At 38.9% G+C, this 21,041-nt stretch overlaps 4 protein-coding genes and 1 long non-coding RNA gene across 6 annotated transcripts; 3 read left to right on the top strand and 2 right to left on the bottom strand.

Moving 5' to 3' along the window:
* The first annotated feature begins 514 nt into the window (after positions 1–514).
* LOC106440920 (polyamine oxidase 1-like) lies at positions 515–3,930 on the top strand. The gene is made up of 9 exons (XM_013882695.3): positions 515–686; positions 772–1,021; positions 1,135–1,257; positions 1,348–1,409; positions 1,613–1,767; positions 2,150–2,293; positions 2,689–2,838; positions 3,124–3,378; positions 3,462–3,930. The coding sequence occupies exons 1-9, from the start codon at positions 644–646 to the stop codon at positions 3,693–3,695; spliced, it is 1,416 nt and encodes a 471-aa protein (XP_013738149.3). The 5' UTR covers positions 515–643; the 3' UTR covers positions 3,696–3,930.
* A 539-nt stretch (positions 3,931–4,469) lies between these two features.
* Positions 4,470–6,880, bottom strand: BNAA03G04450D. Of its 2 annotated transcripts, none has more exons than XM_013882692.3 (5): positions 6,587–6,880; positions 5,295–6,359; positions 5,157–5,225; positions 4,881–5,079; positions 4,470–4,785 (listed from the first exon to the last, which is right to left on the bottom strand). In XM_013882692.3, exons 2-5 carry the CDS (start codon positions 6,354–6,356, stop codon positions 4,712–4,714), a joined length of 1,404 nt encoding a protein of 467 aa, XP_013738146.2. In that variant the 5' UTR covers positions 6,357–6,359; positions 6,587–6,880; the 3' UTR covers positions 4,470–4,711. The 2 variants fall into 2 exon arrangements, with proteins under 2 accessions (XP_013738146.2, XP_013738148.2); XM_013882694.3 differs by having other exon boundaries at positions 6,641–6,879.
* A 2,419-nt stretch (positions 6,881–9,299) lies between these two features.
* LOC106440918 (magnesium-chelatase subunit ChlH, chloroplastic) lies at positions 9,300–15,059 on the top strand. The gene is made up of 5 exons (XM_048770008.1): positions 9,300–10,870; positions 11,132–11,214; positions 11,296–13,098; positions 13,642–14,118; positions 14,486–15,059. The coding sequence occupies exons 1-5, from the start codon at positions 9,463–9,465 to the stop codon at positions 14,861–14,863; spliced, it is 4,149 nt and encodes a 1,382-aa protein (XP_048625965.1). The 5' UTR covers positions 9,300–9,462; the 3' UTR covers positions 14,864–15,059.
* On the bottom strand, positions 14,931–17,430 carry LOC106444656 (eukaryotic translation initiation factor 6-2). Its single transcript, XM_013886107.3, has one exon. The coding sequence runs from the start codon at positions 17,244–17,246 to the stop codon at positions 16,062–16,064; it is 1,185 nt and encodes a 394-aa protein (XP_013741561.2). The 5' UTR covers positions 17,247–17,430; the 3' UTR covers positions 14,931–16,061.
* A 21-nt stretch (positions 17,431–17,451) lies between these two features.
* On the top strand, positions 17,452–19,187 carry LOC125593412. The gene is made up of 2 exons (XR_007329322.1): positions 17,452–17,945; positions 18,051–19,187. It is a non-coding gene; the product is annotated as an uncharacterized LOC125593412 (long non-coding RNA).
* The last annotated feature ends 1,854 nt before the right edge of the window (positions 19,188–21,041 follow it).

The raw sequence follows: 21,041 nt of genomic DNA, 5'->3' as shown, positions 1-21,041 counted from the left end.
ATTATGAAGGTTCTATATAAAATTTTACCGTCTAAATTGGTATTTTATGATTTGAGTTAAGAGGCAACCTTCATAATAGCAAACAACACATGAAAAATAAGTTTGGTTCTCACAAATAATGCAAGCAAGTAAAGCTTTGATGAGTTAGACAACCGTGTTTCTTAGAGCTTTCCCTTTTCTTTGCAACAACATAAACGTGATTGATTTTTAAAATATGCATAATATGTTGGGAATGGGATTACGTGCCGGAGCCTGGAATCTTCATAACCAATGTATTTTGATTTGTTGGCAATTTTTTTTTTTTAATTTTAAAATAACACTAAGTAGTGGGCCTTTAGTATATGTAGAGCAGGCCTAATAAGATACACCTGAAAACTCAATTGAGGTTGCAGCCCATTTAAACCCGACCCGGGAGGATGATACTACCAATCATGGCAACTAGCTCGACACCGTGTCCTCAAGCGCGTCCAACACACGCGTTCCACTCTTTATTTAATTTGGAGTTCGAGTTGTTGTCCAAGTATATAATTCCTCCTGCCTCTATAAATACTTACAGAGGCCAAAACAAAACGAAAACGTAACAACAACCTATCTCCTCTCCTCTCTCAACAAACAAAACACCTCTTCTTCCTTCAACCTCACCATGACGACCTCCTCCGTAATTATCATCGGCGCCGGAATCTCCGGTTAGAATCAACCCTTACTCATTCATACTTTGTTGCTCTTGTAATTATCCATGGCTTGAATTTTTTTAAACCGTTTTTTATCCAGGAATCACGGCGGCTAAGGAGCTGGCCGAGAAGGGAGTAGAAGACGTGTTGATCCTCGAGGCGACCGAACGGATAGGAGGGAGAATACAAAAGCAGAGTTTCGGTGACGTGTCGGTGGAGCTCGGTGCCGGCTGGATTGCCGGCGTCGGTGGTAAAGAGTCTAACCCTGTTTGGGAGCTCGCTTCTCGTCTTAACCTACGTACATGCTTCTCTGACTACACCAATGCTCGTTACAATATCTACGATCAAAGGTTATCTCAATCTTGATTAGCTTCTTCCTCCTCCTCATGAGTCTTTTTATTTTATTTTATTTTTAATTAAACTTCCGAGCTTACTCAGTTTTGATGGTTTATGTTTTCTCCAGTGGAGAAATCTTCCCGACTGGATTCGCTGCTGACTCGTATAAGAAGGCGGTTGACTCTGCGATTCTGAAGCTAAAGAGTCTTGAAGCTGAATGTGATGGCCAAGAAGCTGAAGAAGCTCCTTCGTGAGTCTTCTTCCTCTCTGTTTTTTTTTTTAAATATATTTTTTCATGAAATAGTGCGATTATTAATGTGGTGCTTTGGTTTGGTTTCAGGTCACCAAAGACGCCTATAGAACTCGCTATTGACTTCATCCTGCATGATTTCGAGATGGCAGGTAATCATTACATCTAATATTTTGTCTGTTTGATAACAGTGTTTTTCATCATTACATCTAATAGTAGTGAATTTTTTTAACGGATTTTTTAAAAATCGATCTAGACATTCAAAAAAGTTGGTATAAACGCCCACCTAATCAATAAAACGCATAATTACCGTCTAGCAATTTCTTAACATTGTATTCGTTACGGTGTTGTTCAGAGGTTGAGCCAATATCGACTTACGTGGACTTCGGTGAAAGGGAATATTTGGTTGCTGATGAAAGAGGTTACGAATCATTGCTTTATAAAATGGCCGAGGGCTTTCTCTATACCTCAGATGGTAACATTTTGGACAACCGCCTCAAACTAAACAAGGTACTGTAGATTTTTTTTAAACTATTTCTTCTTCAACACCTGTGCACCAAAACTATCTTTTGACTGTTGTTAATGATGAGGGTTTGATGGACCTCTTTTACTTGAGTTAAAAGGAGTATATTATGACGTTATTTTGGAAAAGCTCCTTTTTGCCTTTTAGCTGTTGTTGATTTGCATTTTCCTGCTAAGTTTGACAACTAACCACAGCTGCTAGGTTTCTCTTCAGTCTCAGCCTTTGTTTTGTAGTGAAATTGTTTTTAAGTTGTGTGGGGTCATGTTTTTATTTATTGCCTCTCAGAAACCAGCTGGCTTAGTTTTTGGAACCTATTGCTATGGTAGTAGTATTAGTAATCTTATAGTATTAGTGGTGAATTAATGGCAGGTGGTTAGGGAGGTGCAACAGTCGAGGAATGGTGTTGTGGTGAAAACAGAGGATGGTTCCGAATACGAGGCCAATTATGTGATCGTGTCTGCTAGTATTGGTGTTCTCCAATCCAATCTTATCTCATTCCAGCCTCCTTTACCGGTTAGCTTACTTTCTCCTCTTCTCCTATTCTTACTAGTTTATAATCAACTACTTACTTATTTGTCTTATCTTTTATGCTTATTTAACGCTAAAGATAACACAAAAAGGGGGAGGTTTTTTAATCATTCAATGTACATGAACCTAGGAAATATAATATTGCGTTAGCCATTAGGTAAAGAAAGTCAGAATTCATTTTTTTTTATTTTTATCAAAACCATACATCAAATACAACGGGTTGGTTTTGCATGGTTGATCCACATAATTCAAGAGAGAGGCCTTTAAGATAACATAAACAATTAACAAACATGCATGTTGAACTTTGTCTCAGAAGTCAGAATTTTTTTTTTTATCTTTATTCAAGTGATCTTACTAACCAGTACTATTATTGGTGACAGAAATGGAAAACAGAAGCTATACAAAAATGTGATGTGATGGTGTACACCAAGATCTTCCTCAAATTCCCTCATTGTTTCTGGCCATGTGGTCCTGGCCAAGAGTTTTTCATCTATGCGCACGAACAACGCGGCTACTTCACCTTTTGGCAGGTTGATTACCTTAAAAAAAATTTAAATATTATTAGTTTGTTAATCTCAATGCATCTTTTTATTCAGTCCACATACGTGAGAAACGTGGCACATGCACTCCCTACTAATCTTAGAATTAATCACCTGGGGGGTCCCTTTGCTTATTATCATCATTGCTTTAATTATCTCGAGTGTCTAACCAGCTGCATGGTCCATGTAGCTTGTTATATTATTATTACAAGTTGCTTGCTCTCTACTCTCCAGGTTGCAGTCTGTAAATCTAACTGTTGCTTTCTTGTTAATCAGCACATGGAAAATGCGTACCCGGGGTCTAACATTCTGGTCGTGACGTTGACCAACGAGCAGTCAAAGCGCGTGGAGTCCCAATCCGACGAGGAGACACTGAAAGAGGCAATGAGTGTTCTGAGGGACATGTTTGGTCCCACTATTCCTTACGCAACTGATATTCTTGTCCCTAGATGGTGGAACAACCGGTTTCAGCGCGGTAGCTACAGCAATTACCCTATGATATCTGATAACCAGCTTCAACGAAATGTCAAGGTATAATAACACCATCTTTTGTTGTCTTTTAGCACATACACACACACACGTGTGGGAATTTATGATTTGGTTTTGTGATTCAGGCTCCATTTGGAAGGATTTTCTTCACAGGAGAACACACAAGTGAAAAGTTCAGTGGATATGTGCATGGAGGATACCTTGCGGGTATGGACACAAGCAAGACTTTATTGGAAGAGATGAAGCAGAGTTTGTTGTTGCAACCTTTACTCGCCTTCACCGAGTCTTTAACACAAACAGACCAGCGCTCTAATCCTCAAATGTACTCTAATGTCAATTTAATATCAGGGAGAAGCTAGACACCTAGCCCTTTTTTTTATTATAATTCTTTTTGATCTACTTTTGAGCAACTCATGTGAAGTACTTAACGTAACAGATGCCTTGAAACAGCCAAGGTGTTTCCTCTTGCCTTAACCGGATAAACCTCTGATAAACTTTGATACCATTTGTGTGACATTGTTATCCATTCTTTTTGCCATTTTATTTATCTCAAGTGTTTTCTCATCTCATAAGCTTTTCAGCACTTTATTGAAATCATATGTCTCTCGATCGGCGTTAGTACTAGCTTCAAGTAAAACCTACTCCAGAATTTGTTTGCTGACGTTGATCACAAAAATATAACAATTCTGTTATCAATATCTCATTATTCGATTATTGTGAATTTTACTGCTTCGTATTATGTCAAAATAATTTATTTATAAACTAATGTGATTTGGTTATGACTTATGAGTTATGAAAAATCTAATCTGTCAGAATGTTTAGGCTTAACTACGCTTTAGATAGTTGATTTTCACTAAATGGGCTTCCTAAATTTGTAGAGTTTTGGATCAGTTGTCTAGTCATTGGAAAATATTTGGTACTATGAGGTAAAACCGTAAAAGCATAGACAAGAAGGGCAAGCTTCCACCAAAATCTGTGTCCAGAGACACTGGTAAAAATAGAAGAACAGATCTGTTCCAATGCCTGATAAGAACAACATATCACCCAACAGTGACCAGTTAACGAGACCCAAAGGCAGTAACTCAGTCTCATGAGTCTGTCTGAGATGCTGATTTTGTTGCAATATCTCTATATATTGCAGAACAATTTTAATAGTAGTATTAATAGTATAGTCCACCAGAACTAGAGCAAGCAATGCGGTGTGCATAAAGTCTCAAAGAAGCTATCTGCATCTTCAGAAATATTGGAGTGCTTGCAGAAGTTTAAATACTTCAAAGATAAACTAAACTCACCAGACAAGACATCATAGTTACAGAGAACAAGAACTGATTACACTTACAACATAAAAACCCTCCCAGTTCACAACTCCTCCTTCTCAAGATGCCAAAGTGACTACAGCATCCTTCCCATAGATACGCTGAAGTTCAAGGCTAGCGACTTGATACGATGCTGTAAAACAGACAATAAAAATAGAAAACAAACTTTTCAGCTGCTAGTAAATATCTACTTTTAGAATGTCTTTATGTTAGCTATATATATTATACCTTTCCATGTGTTGAAATTTTTACGGTTGATATCAGATCCCGTTACGTTTTGAATAGCATCGAACAGCTTCTCCTGAGGCGTATTCTTCAGCTCTTGAACAACGCCATAAATGGTCTTTCCGTTCTCAAAGTAAATGTGATTGTTTGGGTGTTTTGTCTTGCAATTAGCATGCTGCTCGAACTCATACGCATTAAGAACCTGTTGCATTAGATTTTGTATTAGATAGACAGGCCAGTAAATGACTCCAAGAGTGTTGGTGGTATCACGTTGCTTACTTTATTAAGGTTACAGTTGCTGCAACCACATAGATACCCAGTCCCCTTTATAACTCCTTTGAGATTTTTCTGCCAAGTTACGTTGTTAGCACATGGTAAAGGTGAAAGGTTGATTCCAGGTTAAAAGAAGAGACTGACCTCACGTGACCAGGAGTAGTACTTGACAGTAACCCCATCAAACATTCCTGTTGACAACAAGGACTTAACATTTGAAGGGAATGTGTTTGTGGAGGAACCCTTCTTAGCTGTCTTTGAATCTTTACTTTTGGGGGCGAGCAATGTATCAACTCTAGAGCTATTGGCGTAAGGAGGATACTGAAAAGACATGTTGTCCTCTGCTGGAGAATGGCTGAAGTTCTCAAAACTGGTAATAACAGGAACTGAAGACACCATTGTCCGTCTTCTAGCCTCTTGACTAGTTTGATCACTGTTCTGGTCTGCTTTTTCTTGGCTAGGAACCATAAATGCCATCTCACAGCCTTGTGAGAACACAACATTGGCATTATCTTTGTGGTAGGGTGGTTCGATCATGAAAAGGTTTTCAGATGCTTTGTCGCAAGGGAGAAGAGACATGACGTTCTCATGTCCCTTGTCATAAGAGAATATGTTATAATCAGCCTTTCGAAGAGACTGACCCAACAAAGCAAAGCTTTCTACTCCATTTGAGAAGACATTTTCATCTCCTTTATCATAACTCAAGTTTGGCCCTGGCAAGGTGAAGCTCCTGTCAATACTACTGCAGGTTTGACCAAAGGAGAGCGGACCTGTTTCAAATGATCTTGAAACTCCCTCACCATAAAACTGAACCATGGATTGGGGCATGTTTCGAGATTCACACACTTGATTGTCATTATTAACCTTTCTAATGGTGTCAAGATTAAATGAGCAACCATGAAGCACATCCTGGTCTATAGGAGAGAAATTTCTACCGAGGAGATCTGATGAATGCTGCAAATTAGCAGGATGGAATAAGCAATTAGGCACAAGTGAGCTGTCCCAAGCAGACATAAGAGGAGGAGTTAAGAAACTCGTCCGGGAACCACTATCAGTCTCAACCACTTGTCTCTTATTACTGAATAGTTCTGAACCGGGGGACTCTTCTTGTGTCAGCCACTGATGAATCCGTTTTAGCTCCATTCTCGAAGAGACGGAAGAAGGATTCTCCTCAACATCATCTTCTCTAACAAGATCTGTACTCATCCTCTGTCAACAAACCAGCAAGAGAAATAATCAACAACACACAGTCACTCGCAATGAAATAGTCTATAACCAATAAGAAGAGGAGTAGAAATAAAAAAACTATAGATTTCTATAAACTGCATATAGGAGCGTGAGCATGACGTCATCGATAACTTTGGTTGAAATGAACAGTAAAATTAGGAACTTTGAACCCTAAAACCACGAACCACGAGACGATCTCGAGTCTTTACCTTTTGCAACACTTAGAAATGAAATGGTAGAGCAGTTCTTAAAGTCTACAGTACCTCCAACGGCGAATCCAAAAGAGAGAAGTCGCGAGGAGAATCCAAAGGTTGAGGGGAAGAGTGAATACAAGAGAGAGAGGATCATCAAAGACTCTAAAAGGGACTTGAATCGTCCGGTCGTTACGAGTATGTGGAGAGTTATAAACTTACAAGTAATGCCCCTTGTCAGATTACTTGACGATTGTTCTTTTTTCTTGTTTGGTAGGAATCATTTGGTGTGAGTGTGACTATTTTAGAAGAAGAAAAATTAACATGATGATGATATATTTGAAAATATCTGATAGATTGGGTCAACTTATCAATTATGATACTGGCCCCACACAGTATCTCATTTCTTTCTCCATAGGGTTGTCGCAAGGACATTTAGGATCAAGTGATTTTTACCATTTTAACTTAACATCCATCCTTATTTTGTTAGTGGTCTATTTACAAGTTGTACAATTTTCATGTAACATAATGATCAAAGATGGGAAGTAGTACAGATGGGATATGGAGTCTTTTCCAAAAACATCAATCAGATTACAAGTGGCTCATAACCAGCTTCTACGCTGCTCACAAGAACTGCAACAATGTCAATACAAAATGCTAGTTTGCCTAAGACAATATAAGCAAAGCCTTGAAGTATGGGATTCTGGGCTTTCCATATTATAAAACGAATGTGGCCCATATTTCTTTTTTCTTATTAGGCCCAAATCGTTTTATATATGGGCTACAATACTCCGCTGAATTCGTTTTATAATATGAAGAAGGGAAGTCATATGCTCTGCACCAGTATGGCCTTCTGGTTCTATAAAACTCATGACCAAATACGGTGGCTGTAGAGTAGTTATGGAGGTTTCAATGGCTTTTGTTGGTGGCCTATGTTACGGTTTGGTGGTTTCGTCTGTCTAGCCGGCGAAGTTTCTCTGCTAGATCTGTTTTTTCTCTGTTATGTTTTGTTTCATTGGAGTGTAGCGGCTAGTTGGTCGCCTGAGGTTTCCTCACATCTTCTAACCTATCTGTCCGGCGTGGGCGGCTGGTGGTTATGTCAAGCTCAAGCGTGGGTCGGGGTTGGAGCTTTGTCGCATTTGTGGAACACTATCTTTACTGTGCAGATCAATAGATCTTAGCCTTGGTGATGGAGAGGTAGGTGTTCTCTCATCTGTTTGGGAGGAGAAATATATTGTCTCTTGTCGTGATCATCAGATATGTATCAGACAAGGACTTTACTTGGTTTGCTGTGTTATTGCTGCCGTAGTTGAGATTCAACGTGAGAGAGGCTGAAAAGAAATTTCATTGTTTTTGCTTTGTGTGTTTGCTCTCCCTTACAATCTCATGATTTTCTTTTGCTTTTACTACTACCCATAAGTGTATGGGATTAATTTACGGAGCCTACTGGTTTCTTTACTTTTGAGTTTTTGTTGCTAGACTGTTTGTCTCAGCATTGTAAGGATACTTTTAGAATGAATAACAAGCGTTAAAAAAAAAAAACTCATGACCAAATAAAATGGACAAGAAGGTTTTCTAGGCTGGAAAATCGGGGTCCCATTCGGATTTAGGTTCAGATTTCAGGTTCATGAGTTTTAGCCTCACTCCGTTATTATAAAAGTTTGGATCTGATTTAGTTAAATGTCTAAGATCCGGTTGAATCCAAAATAGTTTTGGTTTTTTATCAGATATTAATTGGGTTTTTGGTTCTAAAATTATCAATTTATACATGATTAAAACTCAGTATATTTCTAATATTTTCAATAAATTTATATACTTAGTTTCCTTAAACCATATTGTTGTCATTCAAAATAACTTTGGAAGAATCGTCTCAACAATACAAAAATCGTACTTGAACTATACACGACAACGTCAGACAAATCACGATATGACAAACCAAAATTTTGTACGAACGAAAATCATAAATAATGAAACATAAGCAAATCAAAGTCAAACATAAAAAATATACTAACAACTCTATAAACATAAGAAACACTACTTAAACTTAAAAACAACAACATTGTTTAAACTATGCAATTGTCAAAAACATAAAAACATTTACTGACCAAATAAAAATATATTAGATTATTGAGTTTTGTTCAAAAAAAAGATTATTAAGTTAATTTTTTCATGTAATAGATAATTATTTTTAGTACTCAATAACATCTTAGTGAGTTTTGAATACATATCACTCTAGAAACTGAGGTCGGGGTTGATACAAGTTTTTTGGATTTTTTTTATTTTTGGAGTTTTTCGGATATTTATTTGGGTTCGGTAAAACCTACCATAAAACAAGATCAATTTGGTATTTATATCGGGTTTTGATCGATTTGGATTCATTTTGATCAGTCTGGGTTGATTCGGATCCCGTGACCTAAGGTTTTCAGTGGGACACATTTCAGAGTACCGGGTGATAGCAAATGCAAACCGACCGGTCCGGTCCCTATTTGGAACACAGCACTTAAATGGGCTAGGATAAGGCCAAATAATCTTTTACATGGCTGAAACCGAAATAAAATCTCAAGACAACTACAAAAAATATTAAAATAATAGTTACACACTCAATATCCACGCGCCCAAGCCACTAAAAAATATGAATAGAATCCAATGAACCAATGAGAAGCCAGTAAACTCCATCGCATTGTCCTAAGCGGATAAAGATGAAACAAAACTCAACCTCACAACTCGTACGTACTCATTCGTCCACGTGTTCTTCCTTCCCACCACTTACCTTCGAAACCAACGCTTCTTTTAGTTCTCCCTTCTTCTTCCCCACAGAAGCAGAAGATCAAACGACAAACAACAACAACAACGAGATCAGTTCTCAATCTCTTCTCCCATCTATCTGCCAGACAATGGCTTCACTTATGTATTCACCCTTCACTCTGTCTACTTCCAAAGCAGAGCACCTCTCTTCCCTCTCCAACACTACCTCCAAACACTCATTCCTCAGGAGAAAGTCTTTCTCCAAACCAACCAACTCTTTATTCAAAGTGAAGTCCGCTGTCTCCGGCAACGGCCTCTTCACGCAGACAAACCCCGAGGTCCGCCGTATAGTCCCCGTCAAGAGAGACAACGTCCCCACCGTGAAGATCGTCTACGTCGTCCTCGAGGCGCAGTACCAGTCCTCACTCTCCGAAGCCGTGCAGCAACTCAACAAGACTTCAAGATTCGCGTCCTACGAAGTCGTCGGATACTTAGTCGAAGAGCTTCGCGACAAGAACACTTACAAGAGCTTCTGCAAAGACCTGGAAGACGCCAACATCTTCATCGGGTCTCTCATCTTCGTCGAGGAGCTCGCGCTCAAAGTCAAAGAGGCAGTCGAGAAGGAGAGAGACAGGATGGACGCGGTCCTCGTCTTCCCTTCGATGCCCGAGGTGATGAGACTGAACAAACTCGGATCGTTCAGCATGTCTCAGCTTGGTCAGTCCAAGTCTCCCTTCTTCCAGCTCTTCAAGAGGAAGAAGGGAGCTGGATCCGCAGGTTTCGCCGACAGTATGTTGAAACTCGTAAGAACCTTACCTAAGGTTTTGAAGTACTTACCTAGCGACAAGGCTCAAGACGCTCGTCTCTACATCTTGAGTCTACAGTTTTGGCTTGGTGGTTCTCCAGATAATCTCCAGAACTTTGTTAAGATGATCTCCGGATCTTACATCCCGGCGTTGAAAGGTGTCAAGATCGAGTACTCGGATCCGGTTTTGTTTTTGGATACTGGGATCTGGCATCCACTTGCTCCGACCATGTACGATGACGTCAAGGAGTATTTGAATTGGTACGATACTAGGAGAGACACCAACGCTTCTCTCAAGAGGAAAGACGCGACGGTTATTGGTCTAGTCCTTCAGAGGAGTCACATTGTGACTGGGGACGATAGTCACTACGTGGCTGTGATCATGGAGCTTGAGGCTAGAGGCGCTAAGGTCATTCCTATCTTCGCTGGAGGGTTGGACTTTTCCGGTCCGGTCGAGAGATATTTTGTGGATCCGGTTACTAAGCAGCCTATTATAAACTCTGCTGTATCTTTAACCGGGTTTGCGTTGGTTGGTGGACCGGCGAGGCAGGATCATCCGAGGGCTATTGAGGCGTTGAAGACGCTTGATGTTCCTTATCTTGTGGGAGTGCCGCTGGTGTTTCAGACGACGGAGGAGTGGCTTAACAGCACGCTTGGTTTGCATCCTATTCAGGTGGCTCTCCAGGTTGCTCTCCCTGAGCTTGATGGAGGAATGGAACCAATCGTTTTCGCTGGTCGTGACCCTAGAACAGGTATGCACAAACGCTAATTAACTAATTCGAAGAAAGCAAATTAACTGCATGATTGAGGTGTTATGGTTTGTATATTGATTATGTGAATGATAAGTTACTATATCTCTTAGGAAAACGAATATGTTTCTTTTTACTGATGTATAGAGATGTAAGTTACTTCCAGAATAAAAAATGAACCATATTGCATATCAGTCAGTTTTCATTACAAGTGTAGAAATGTTTTTTTTTTTTACTGAAGAAGTTTGTCACCATTTGCTGCAGGGAAGTCACATGCTCTTCACAAGAGAGTGGAACAACTCTGCATCAGGGCTATTAGATGGGGAGAGCTCAAAAGAAAAACTAAGGTAATCAATCATTAACACTCATCCTTTGTGACTTTATCAATGAATGTTGTAATGAGTATAAATATGACTCATTCATTGCAGGCAGAAAAGAGAGTGGCTATCACTGTTTTCAGTTTCCCACCAGACAAAGGAAACGTAGGAACCGCAGCGTACCTCAACGTGTTTGCGTCCATCTACTCGGTCCTAAAAGACCTCAAGAGAGACGGTTACAACGTGGAGGGGCTACCCGAGACAGCAGAGACTCTCATCGAAGAGATCCTCCACGACAAGGAGGCTCAGTTCAGCAGTCCTAACCTGAACGTTGCTTACAAAATGGGAGTCCGCGAGTACCAGAGCCTCACTCCTTACGCAGCCGCCTTGGAAGAAAACTGGGGGAAGCCTCCAGGGAACCTTAACTCAGACGGAGAGAATCTCCTTGTCTTTGGCAAAACGTACGGTAACGTTTTCATCGGCGTGCAGCCGACGTTTGGGTACGAAGGTGATCCCATGAGGCTCCTCTTCTCCAAATCCGCGAGCCCTCATCACGGCTTTGCAGCTTACTACTCTTACGTGGAGAAGATCTTCAAAGCTGATGCTGTTCTTCATTTTGGCACACACGGCTCGCTTGAGTTTATGCCAGGGAAGCAAGTGGGGATGAGTGATGCTTGTTTCCCGGACAGTCTCATTGGGAACATTCCCAATGTTTACTACTATGCAGCTAACAACCCTTCAGAAGCAACCATCGCAAAGAGGAGAAGTTATGCTAATACAATCAGTTACCTGACTCCACCAGCTGAGAACGCTGGTCTCTACAAGGGTCTGAAGCAGCTGAGCGAGCTTATCTCATCGTACCAGTCTCTCAAGGACACTGGCAGAGGTCCACAGATTGTGAGCTCCATCATCAGCACTGCTAAGCAGTGTAATCTTGACAAAGACGTGGATCTTCCTGACGAAGGAACAGATCTTTCGGTTAAAGAGAGAGACCTCGTGGTTGGTAAAGTCTACTCAAAGATCATGGAGATTGAGTCTAGGCTCCTCCCATGCGGGCTCCACGTCATTGGAGAGCCTCCATCTGCAATGGAAGCTGTTGCTACTCTCGTCAACATCGCTGCGTTGGACCGAGCAGAGGAGGAGATCTCATCTCTTCCTTCTATATTAGCTGAGTGTGTTGGAAGGCAGATTGAAGATGTGTACAGAGGAAGCGACAAGGGGATCCTGAGCGATGTGGAGCTTCTCAAACAGATAACTGACGCCTCGCGTGGCGCGGTCTCAGCCTTTGTTGAGAAGACTACAAACGACAAAGGACAGGTTGTTAACGTGTCTGACAAGCTTACCTCGATTCTAGGGTTTGGAATCAACGAGCCCTGGGTTGAGTACTTGTCCAACACGAAATTCTACCGTGCCAACAGAGATAAGCTCAGGACAGTGTTTGCCTTCCTCGGAGAGTGCCTGAAGCTGGTGGTGATGGACAACGAGCTCGGGAGCTTGATGCAAGCCTTGGAAGGGAAGTACGTTGAGCCAGGTCCAGGTGGCGATCCCATCAGAAACCCCAAGGTGTTGCCAACCGGTAAAAACATTCACGCGTTGGACCCTCAGGCTATTCCCACGACGGCAGCGATGGCGAGCGCCAAGATTGTGGTGGACAGGCTGGTGGAGAGGCAGAGGTTAGAGAACGAAGGGAAGTATCCGGAGACGATCGCGCTTGTGCTATGGGGAACTGATAATATCAAGACGTATGGGGAGTCTCTTGGACAGGTTCTTTGGATGATTGGGGCTAGACCGGTTGCTGATGGTCTTGGGAGAGTGAACCGGGTTGAGCCTGTGAGCTTAGAGGAGCTTGGAAGGCCGAGGATTGATGTCGTTGTTAACTGCTCAGGAGTCTTCCGTGATCTCTTTATCAATCAGGTAACTAGATTTAAGCAATGTTCTAAAAATAGGTTTAGTCAAAACAATTTTCTTAATTAGTTTAAAACGATTTTCTTAATGTCTGATTTATACTGTTCAAATCGGTTTAAATCATTTTAAATTAGTTTAAATCTATCTAAAATTTTCTAAATTAATTTAAATTGGTTTAAATCTGTTAACTAATAATTTAAATCGGTTTAAACTAGTTTAAATTGGTTTAAATCGATCTAAACTATTCTAAATCAATCTAAATTGGTTTGAATCTGTTGAATTTACTAATAGTTTTAGTATAAATCCACAAATTTGTCTAGTTTATTTTTTTGTATATGTATTTTTATAATTTTATAATCAAACTCAAAAACCAAAATATTTAAAGTAAATGTAAAATATATAAAACCAGTCAATAATTCACCTAGTAGCTAGCACTCACTCTATGAAGCTTATAATTACCGCCTAGCCTAGCTATTTTTTGAATATTGGATTAAAGCATTCACTCTAGTTTCTTGTTGTTTGGTGTCTCATGGTGCTTCTTGTTTCTTGCAGATGAATCTTCTTGACCGAGCAATCAAGATGGTGGCTGAGCTAGATGAGCCAGTTGAGATGAACTATGTGAGGAAACATGCCATGGAACAAGCAGCAACGCTTGGCGTTGATATCAGAGAGGCAGCTACAAGAGTTTTCTCAAACGCGTCAGGGTCATACTCGTCAAACATCAGTCTCGCTGTTGAGAACTCTTCATGGAACGATGAGAAACAGCTTCAGGACATGTACTTGAGCCGCAAATCGTTTGCGTTTGACAGTGATGCTCCTGGAGCAGGGATGGCTGAGAAGAAGCAGGTCTTTGAGATGGCTCTTATGACTGCAGAAGTCACGTTCCAGAACCTGGATTCTTCCGAGATTTCGTTGACTGACGTCAGCCACTACTTTGACTCTGACCCGACGAACCTGGTTCAGAGTTTGAGGAAAGACAAGAAGAAGCCTAGCGCTTACATTGCTGATACAACAACCGCAAACGCACAGGTTAGTGAAACTTCTCTCTCCTCTCTTTTCTTCATGCAATGTCTTATGTCTATGGTTGGATGCAATAACTGGACTTTAAGTTAGGCCTGCTGTTTATAACTGAACCGAACCTAAATTTTGCTTAGTTAGGTAATGATTTTGGTTCAATTCGGCAAGTTTATAAAAAAACTTGGGTTTTCGGTTTGGTAAACAGTTAATTCGGTTTTTCAAGAAAAAAAAAGAAGAAATTGTTACCAAATTTCGAACCGAACTATCCAAAATTTTGAATCCGCAAACTAACTGTTAAGGACTTTTTTTTGTAACAATGTTAAGGACTTGAACACTATAAAACAGAACACATTTGCTTATGCTATGTTGATATTGTCAGGTGAGGTCACTATCTGAGACAGTGAGGCTGGATGCAAGAACAAAGCTGCTGAACCCAAAGTGGTACGAAGGGATGATGTCAAGTGGATACGAAGGAGTTCGCGAGATAGAGAAGAGACTGACCAACACTGTGGGATGGAGTGCAACGTCAGGTCAAGTAGACAACTGGGTCTACGAAGAGGCCAACACAACTTTCATCAAAGACGAGGAGATGCTTAACCGTCTCATGAACACTAATCCAAACTCCTTCAGGAAGATGATCCAGACTTTCTTGGAAGCCAATGGTCGTGGCTACTGGGAAACTTCAGAGGATAACATCGAGAAGCTCAAGGACTTGTACTCCCAGGTTGAAGACAAGATTGAAGGGATCGATCGATAGATAAACAATGTGAAGACTATTTCTTTTAAGTAAATGGAAACAAACTGCATTGATGTTTTTATTTTTCAAACAATGACATCATCTCTATGTGAATAAGAGAATGTTTTTGCTGACATTTTCTGACTTTATATGAATGTTGTGGAGTTTTTTTTTCTTATTCTAAGCCTAAGAGGCAGTATATGATGTTTTTTTCTCATTTGGAGCAACAGCTTTTTAGTCTTCTTGATCCATTTTTTCGTTCACTATCACCTTGTATGTATGCCCGAATCTTGATTAACTTGGAAGGATGATGAGATGAAGATTATCAATCGGATAGAGTAGTATAATGACATGAAAGAAGGAATAGCTCTTTGTTCCACATGAGAAAACTAAACAAACAAGGAAACGAGAGAACATTTATAGAATAAAATAAAAATAGATATTTGGTTCATGAATATGGTGACTCTTAATAAAGAAATTGAGCTTTGTCAAGATACATGTTCACCATTTCACTGGGTTCTTTTTATAATCTCTTACCAGTTACCACCCAGTAGGCTTATATATAATTATCTGCTTGCTAATAAAAAGAAGAAAAAAACTGGCATCTGCATTTGTGAAAAATAAGTATTGGATTCCTCATCATCTTCAACCACAATATTCATCACGAGAGATGCTGAATCAAGTACTAATCAGTTCTTAAGTGGTCAGCAAGAAACAACTAATCATTAACAGGAACAAACAAGGTTGAGGGTGAGCAAGTAACTACAGAAGATAGGGCTATTTTCCTCACATTTTCTGGAGGATACCCAGTCTCTAAAGAAGAATTGCATGCCTACTTCACCAGGTACTAAATCCATTTTTAAACTATTTAGGCATGCAAGACCAAGGCTGTGACTGGCTCTTTTATAAATAAATAAAAACTGAAACTGCAGCCTCATACTCCCCCAAGTAAAACTTTATATTCTGGCTGGAATGGTTTGGAACGACCCTGCATGAATGTTTACGGTAGAGTGTTAACTGCTAGTGTTTTTTTTGGTGAGGGAATTTGGGGATATTGTTGAAGCGATATTAATAAAAATTTTGTTTTTTATTATATAATTAATTATATATATCATCGATTGTGAAAATTTACTTAGCAAAAAAATAGTATAGATAACTTACCAAAACAAATCACAAATAAACAAAACCAGAAAAGAAAACTCATCTAAATTTACTTCGGTTACTCAAAGTATCCAAGAACAAAAAGAAAAGAAAAGTAAAGAACAGACCTGAATACCAAAACACACATGCCTACATATGCAAATAAATTTATCAGTTCTCCTTTGATTTTATGGTGATTTGTTGTCTTGATTAGCAAATTATTTTCTTTTGCTAAGTTACCCTTAAGCTTGGATGCATAGACCAAGTCATCGTACTGCTTCACTAGTCTTTCTAATTCATAAAGACGGAATCCATATACTCTAGCCATCTCGTCTCCGCCTTTGAAGACAATACTAGCCGGGACATTGAATATGTCGTAGCGTATTACGATGCCTCTCTCTTGACGAACGTTGAGTGTGTAGAATTTGAACCGACCAGTGTATTTCGAGTTGAATTCGTCCATTACATGCCTCACGTATCGACATGAGGGGCGCCAATCTTGTATGAACATAACCAACACCGGGACTTCTGACTTGGTCACAAGCAAATCCCATTCCGATGTAGAGATCTTGTTTATATCACAAGCTTCACTTAGCTCGAAGACGCTGTCTATTACAGAGAGCTCCGTTTCAGTTGTGTCTGAGCCACAGAAAGCAGTCCAGTCATTGACGGTCATTCCCGCAGCTATAACTTCACTACCACGGTTCACAGTCCCCGCAACGAGCGGGACTCGAAGCAGCGCCGAGAGCTCGTCCAACTCTTCCTCCGAGATGTAAGCATGGACGATGCCACCTCTGTTGGACAAGGCACAGTAACAGCCTACAAGAATGTTGCATCCAATCGTCTGACGGAAAACTTCGACACCGAGAACGTCCGATATTATTTCCTCAGTCTCCTCGTCGAGATCGATGCGAGCAAGAGCAACATGGTCGTTGCAGACGATGCAGTCTCCAAGAGCAGGCAGAGGCGCCTCGATTCTCTGGACCACAACTTGATCAGGTAGACTGTTCCTCAAGTGTTGAAGCTCTTGGTAAGTAGTTGTATGAGGCACAAGAAGCCCGTTCCTGTTTCCAACGCATAGGCGCCCAATGATCGGTGTTTCTCCAATAGAGGTCTTAACGATAGGGATATCATCGGCTAACTCTGACTCAAAAGCACTATAAAAGTTCTCAGAGGCTCCAACAGCAACTAAGCAATAGGCATTAGTGAGTTTTGAAAAGAGGCCAACTTCGCAGTTGTTCTCAAACTGAAGACGGGTGGCCATGGAGGTGGGCAACTTTGCTGACCTAAACTTGGGAGAGGGATTGCCTCTTAACCCTTCTTATATGTTAGATATATTTTAGATCTATCTTACGGACCCAAATTATAAAAGCCCTTTAAAACCCATAAAAAAATTAAAAAATAAATGGAGAAACTTGGAGAGCAAGTCGATATCATTCTAGCATATGTACATTATTACTACATATCTTTATATATAAAGAAGGGTTTGAATCCCTCATAGGATGTCCACATGGGATGACAGGTCAGAAAATCGATTCATGTGGTGTTGACACCTGTCCCTCTCACCAAAACGCACCGTATCATTTTCTCTGGTGTCTGATGGGCTTCGATTGTGGGCTTTTAATGCAATGCGTGAAAGTGTATGTGCGGGACAAAAGGATCCCGTCTTCTTCCCGATGAAATGGCTATTACTAAATCTAGGTTTGATCTTCATCTTCTCAGCTTCTTCAATCTCAGACGAGCCGGCAATGGAGTTTCAGGACGTTGTGGGAGACGAATATTCTGGAGGAATCTCTTGCTCGAGATTTCTTCGTGTCGGTTCTTCTCCTCCGAAACGTTACAAGATGCAATGATTCGTCGCCGTCAACAACCATCTTTATTTCTTCCACTCACAATCATGATGATTTAACCATTTAATGCTTCTTATCTCTCTTCCAGATTGCGGATCTCAACCTATAAAAAGGTTAGTCTTCAACCCTTTAGCATCATCCTCACAATTCTTAATATTTCTAGAAATTTATTTTCCAGTATAATGGCTAACCCATCAATCATTCTCTCTGATTTCCAGGCTTGCTGCTGTTCTTCAACTGTCAAGGTCTCTGATTTTGTGAAGCTAGCGCGGTGGAGAGCTGACGGTGTGGACGTGCTCCTGCTAAGGTGATTCTGTTCTTAAACTTCATGCTCATCTTAGTTTAAAATTAACGCAGGCGTTTATACTCATAACAGACAGACTTTTGTTTCCACATCTTTAACGAGCCTATTAGAGATATAATTACGAATCCGTTTGTCGATTACGTTTCTTTTCTTATATGTGTTTGATCATCTTAGTTTAAAACTAAAGCTGTCGTCTAGGAGGAGCATGATCTTCGTGGTTTAAAAACAGCGTTCAATCTCAGAATTTTTTATCGAAATTTTATTCACTCTTTGGGAGATAATTTAGTCCCATATATGTTCAGACTTCTCTCTCAAATTGCTTGAACTTATGATCATGAGAGCTTAGGTTTGTTGTTTGCTGCCATTCATGTGGTACAGTTGGTTGTTCAGTCATGGAGAGTTAATAGCAACTGTTTATGGCAGAGAATCTCACACAGATGGAGATACATAATGGCGCATCCACCTCTTTCTGGTTTGATGTATGGGATGTATGGTACCCATTAGGAAAATTAATCAACTTAACGGGATTAAGAGGATGTATCGATCTTGGGCTACACATACAAGTGACTGGAATATGCAGTGCAGTCTTATCGCTGCAGAAGAAACAAAGGAGAGCATCTAATTATGATTGAAAAGGAGCTAATGACACTGAGACAGAGAGCGCTCTCTCTGCAACCGGATGTGAGACTATGGAAAGGTGCAGATTTCAACACAAAATAGACTTCGCTGCAGATTAGATCGCAGGGTCACGTCTAGACTGGACAAGGTGTATGCTAGATGGTTCAAGGAACAAGACTGTCCTTTTCCTCATTACCAAATCTTTTTCGGTCTCACTTGCTCTTCTTCTTCTCCTACGATTAGCTGTGCTTCCGTTTCAACTTCCTCTCTTTAGATTCTCTCCATACGTATGCTGATTGAGCTTTCTAATCTTCACAGCATTTTTTTAACTGCGTATGTGAAATCCTTGCGGTTTTTAAGTCAATGAAAAGATCGTCTTGATGCTCTGTTATACTTTAATGTTTATATTTAATTTTTGCTGCATTATATGAAACATATTACACGATAAATCCCTTAGATAGATCTATCGAAGAGACTTTATACAGCAGCTCTAAAATAGTTTACTTAAACCAAACTTTGTATATAAATCCTAATATTTTATTCGTATACCAAATATCAAAACATATATTGGTATCTTTTATCTAACATAATGTCAAGAAGGTGCCACATCAATGATATGGACAATCAATAAGCAAGCTATTACTATAAACATATGAAGAAATTTATAAACTTCATCTGATCGGAGATGATATTGTCAAAATAACTCAGGCATTGCTTTGCTTTAGTTTTTTGTCTAAAGAAACAATAACATCAAAAAAAAAACAGTAAGAATGAATCTAGATGGAAATCAAGAAAGCAAATGAGACAACTGCTTCAGTTTTTACCTCAATTATAGCTTCTGTTTTAACCTTCAACTATAGCGAGAAACAATAAAGAAATATAAAAGCTAGAAGACATCATTATAAGGTCTAAGCCAACCGAGTGCGAGGATAAGTTACAAACGCTATTTATACCAATTTTTTTATTTTTTGACAAAGCAACTATACCAATATTTTAATTGTAACTTGCATGAGACTTTAGAAACTCACAAATAACTACGTACCATAAAACGTATATATAAATAAGTTTGAGCGTTTGGGTATTCATTAGTGTTCGGTCTGGTCTGGATCTCGGGTCCGGTTCGGATATATATATTTGTGTTTCTCAGAAAATTTTCAATCCTAATCAGATATTTATAAATTTCGGTTCAGATTTACTTCAGTACGGTTTTCAGATAATCCGTTTAAATTATTTTAAAAGTTTTAAAATTCAAATATACTTAAAATTTCTCAAAATTCAACTGTACTTAAAACAAATATTTTGTATCATTTTTTAATAAGTGTCTCAAACTGATATCATTTGTTTTTTCTTATCCTATTTAATGATGTAGAATGATCGTTTTGTAGTATATCATATATATCTCTTGCAAATACAAATCTAAAACAAAAACTACAAAATTTTACAAAAAATAATAACCTAAATCAAAAATAAAGTATAATCAAAAAATTATATGTGCATAAAAAGTAACAATAGTTTCATAATATCTATTTATATATCTTAAAATATTTTAAGTTAGAATGAATAAGTTATTTCTTTTACATCGTGAAATCATTAGTTTTTTAAAATGTATAAATAAAGAAATTTTTTTAAAAAACTTTATAAAAATTAGATAAGTATATAATTTCTAAAATAAGTTGTTGTAAAAGTTATGACCCTTAATACTATTTTTAGTTAAAAATAAATTCACACTTCAAAGAAAAATTATACTTTTACTTGCCCGCCCGTAGGGCGGGTTTCCCCTAGTATTTACATATGTGTTAGAGTTGGATTAGGTAAGTTTACATTATATGGTATTAATAATATGTTAATACCACTTCTTAGAACAGAAGACATTTCTTTCAAAAGACATGAGGTAATTGGTTCGACTGTAACTGTAAAAATTTTACTATAGAATTTAGATTGTAGTTTGTTTTGTCAATATATGAATATCAATTTGATTAAATAAGTTTTGGAATTGTAATTAATTAATTTAAATTGATTTTAAATGCAATAGCAAAATCTGTAAATAAAAGTAAATATAGAAAGAAGGTAATTTATTCATTGTAAATGTGTAAATAAAAAAACTAAATATGTTGTTAAAAAAAAACTAAATAATATAGATAATAATATCCGAGATCCGACCCAAGTTTCTATTGGATACACCGGGGAAAAAAAGTAAAAAGAAATTATATTTATTTTTACCGCGTAATAAAAACATTGACCGTGTCCACCAGGCTGGCCAAGCCGAGCCAAATTGTTCCAAGATTCA

Source organism: Brassica napus, chromosome A3 (assembly GCF_020379485.1).
Source record: "Brassica napus cultivar Da-Ae chromosome A3, Da-Ae, whole genome shotgun sequence".
NCBI lineage: Eukaryota > Viridiplantae > Streptophyta > Magnoliopsida > Brassicales > Brassicaceae > Brassica > Brassica napus.
Note: the sequence above shows the minus strand (reverse complement) of the source record. Positions and strands in the feature narration are given on the sequence as shown.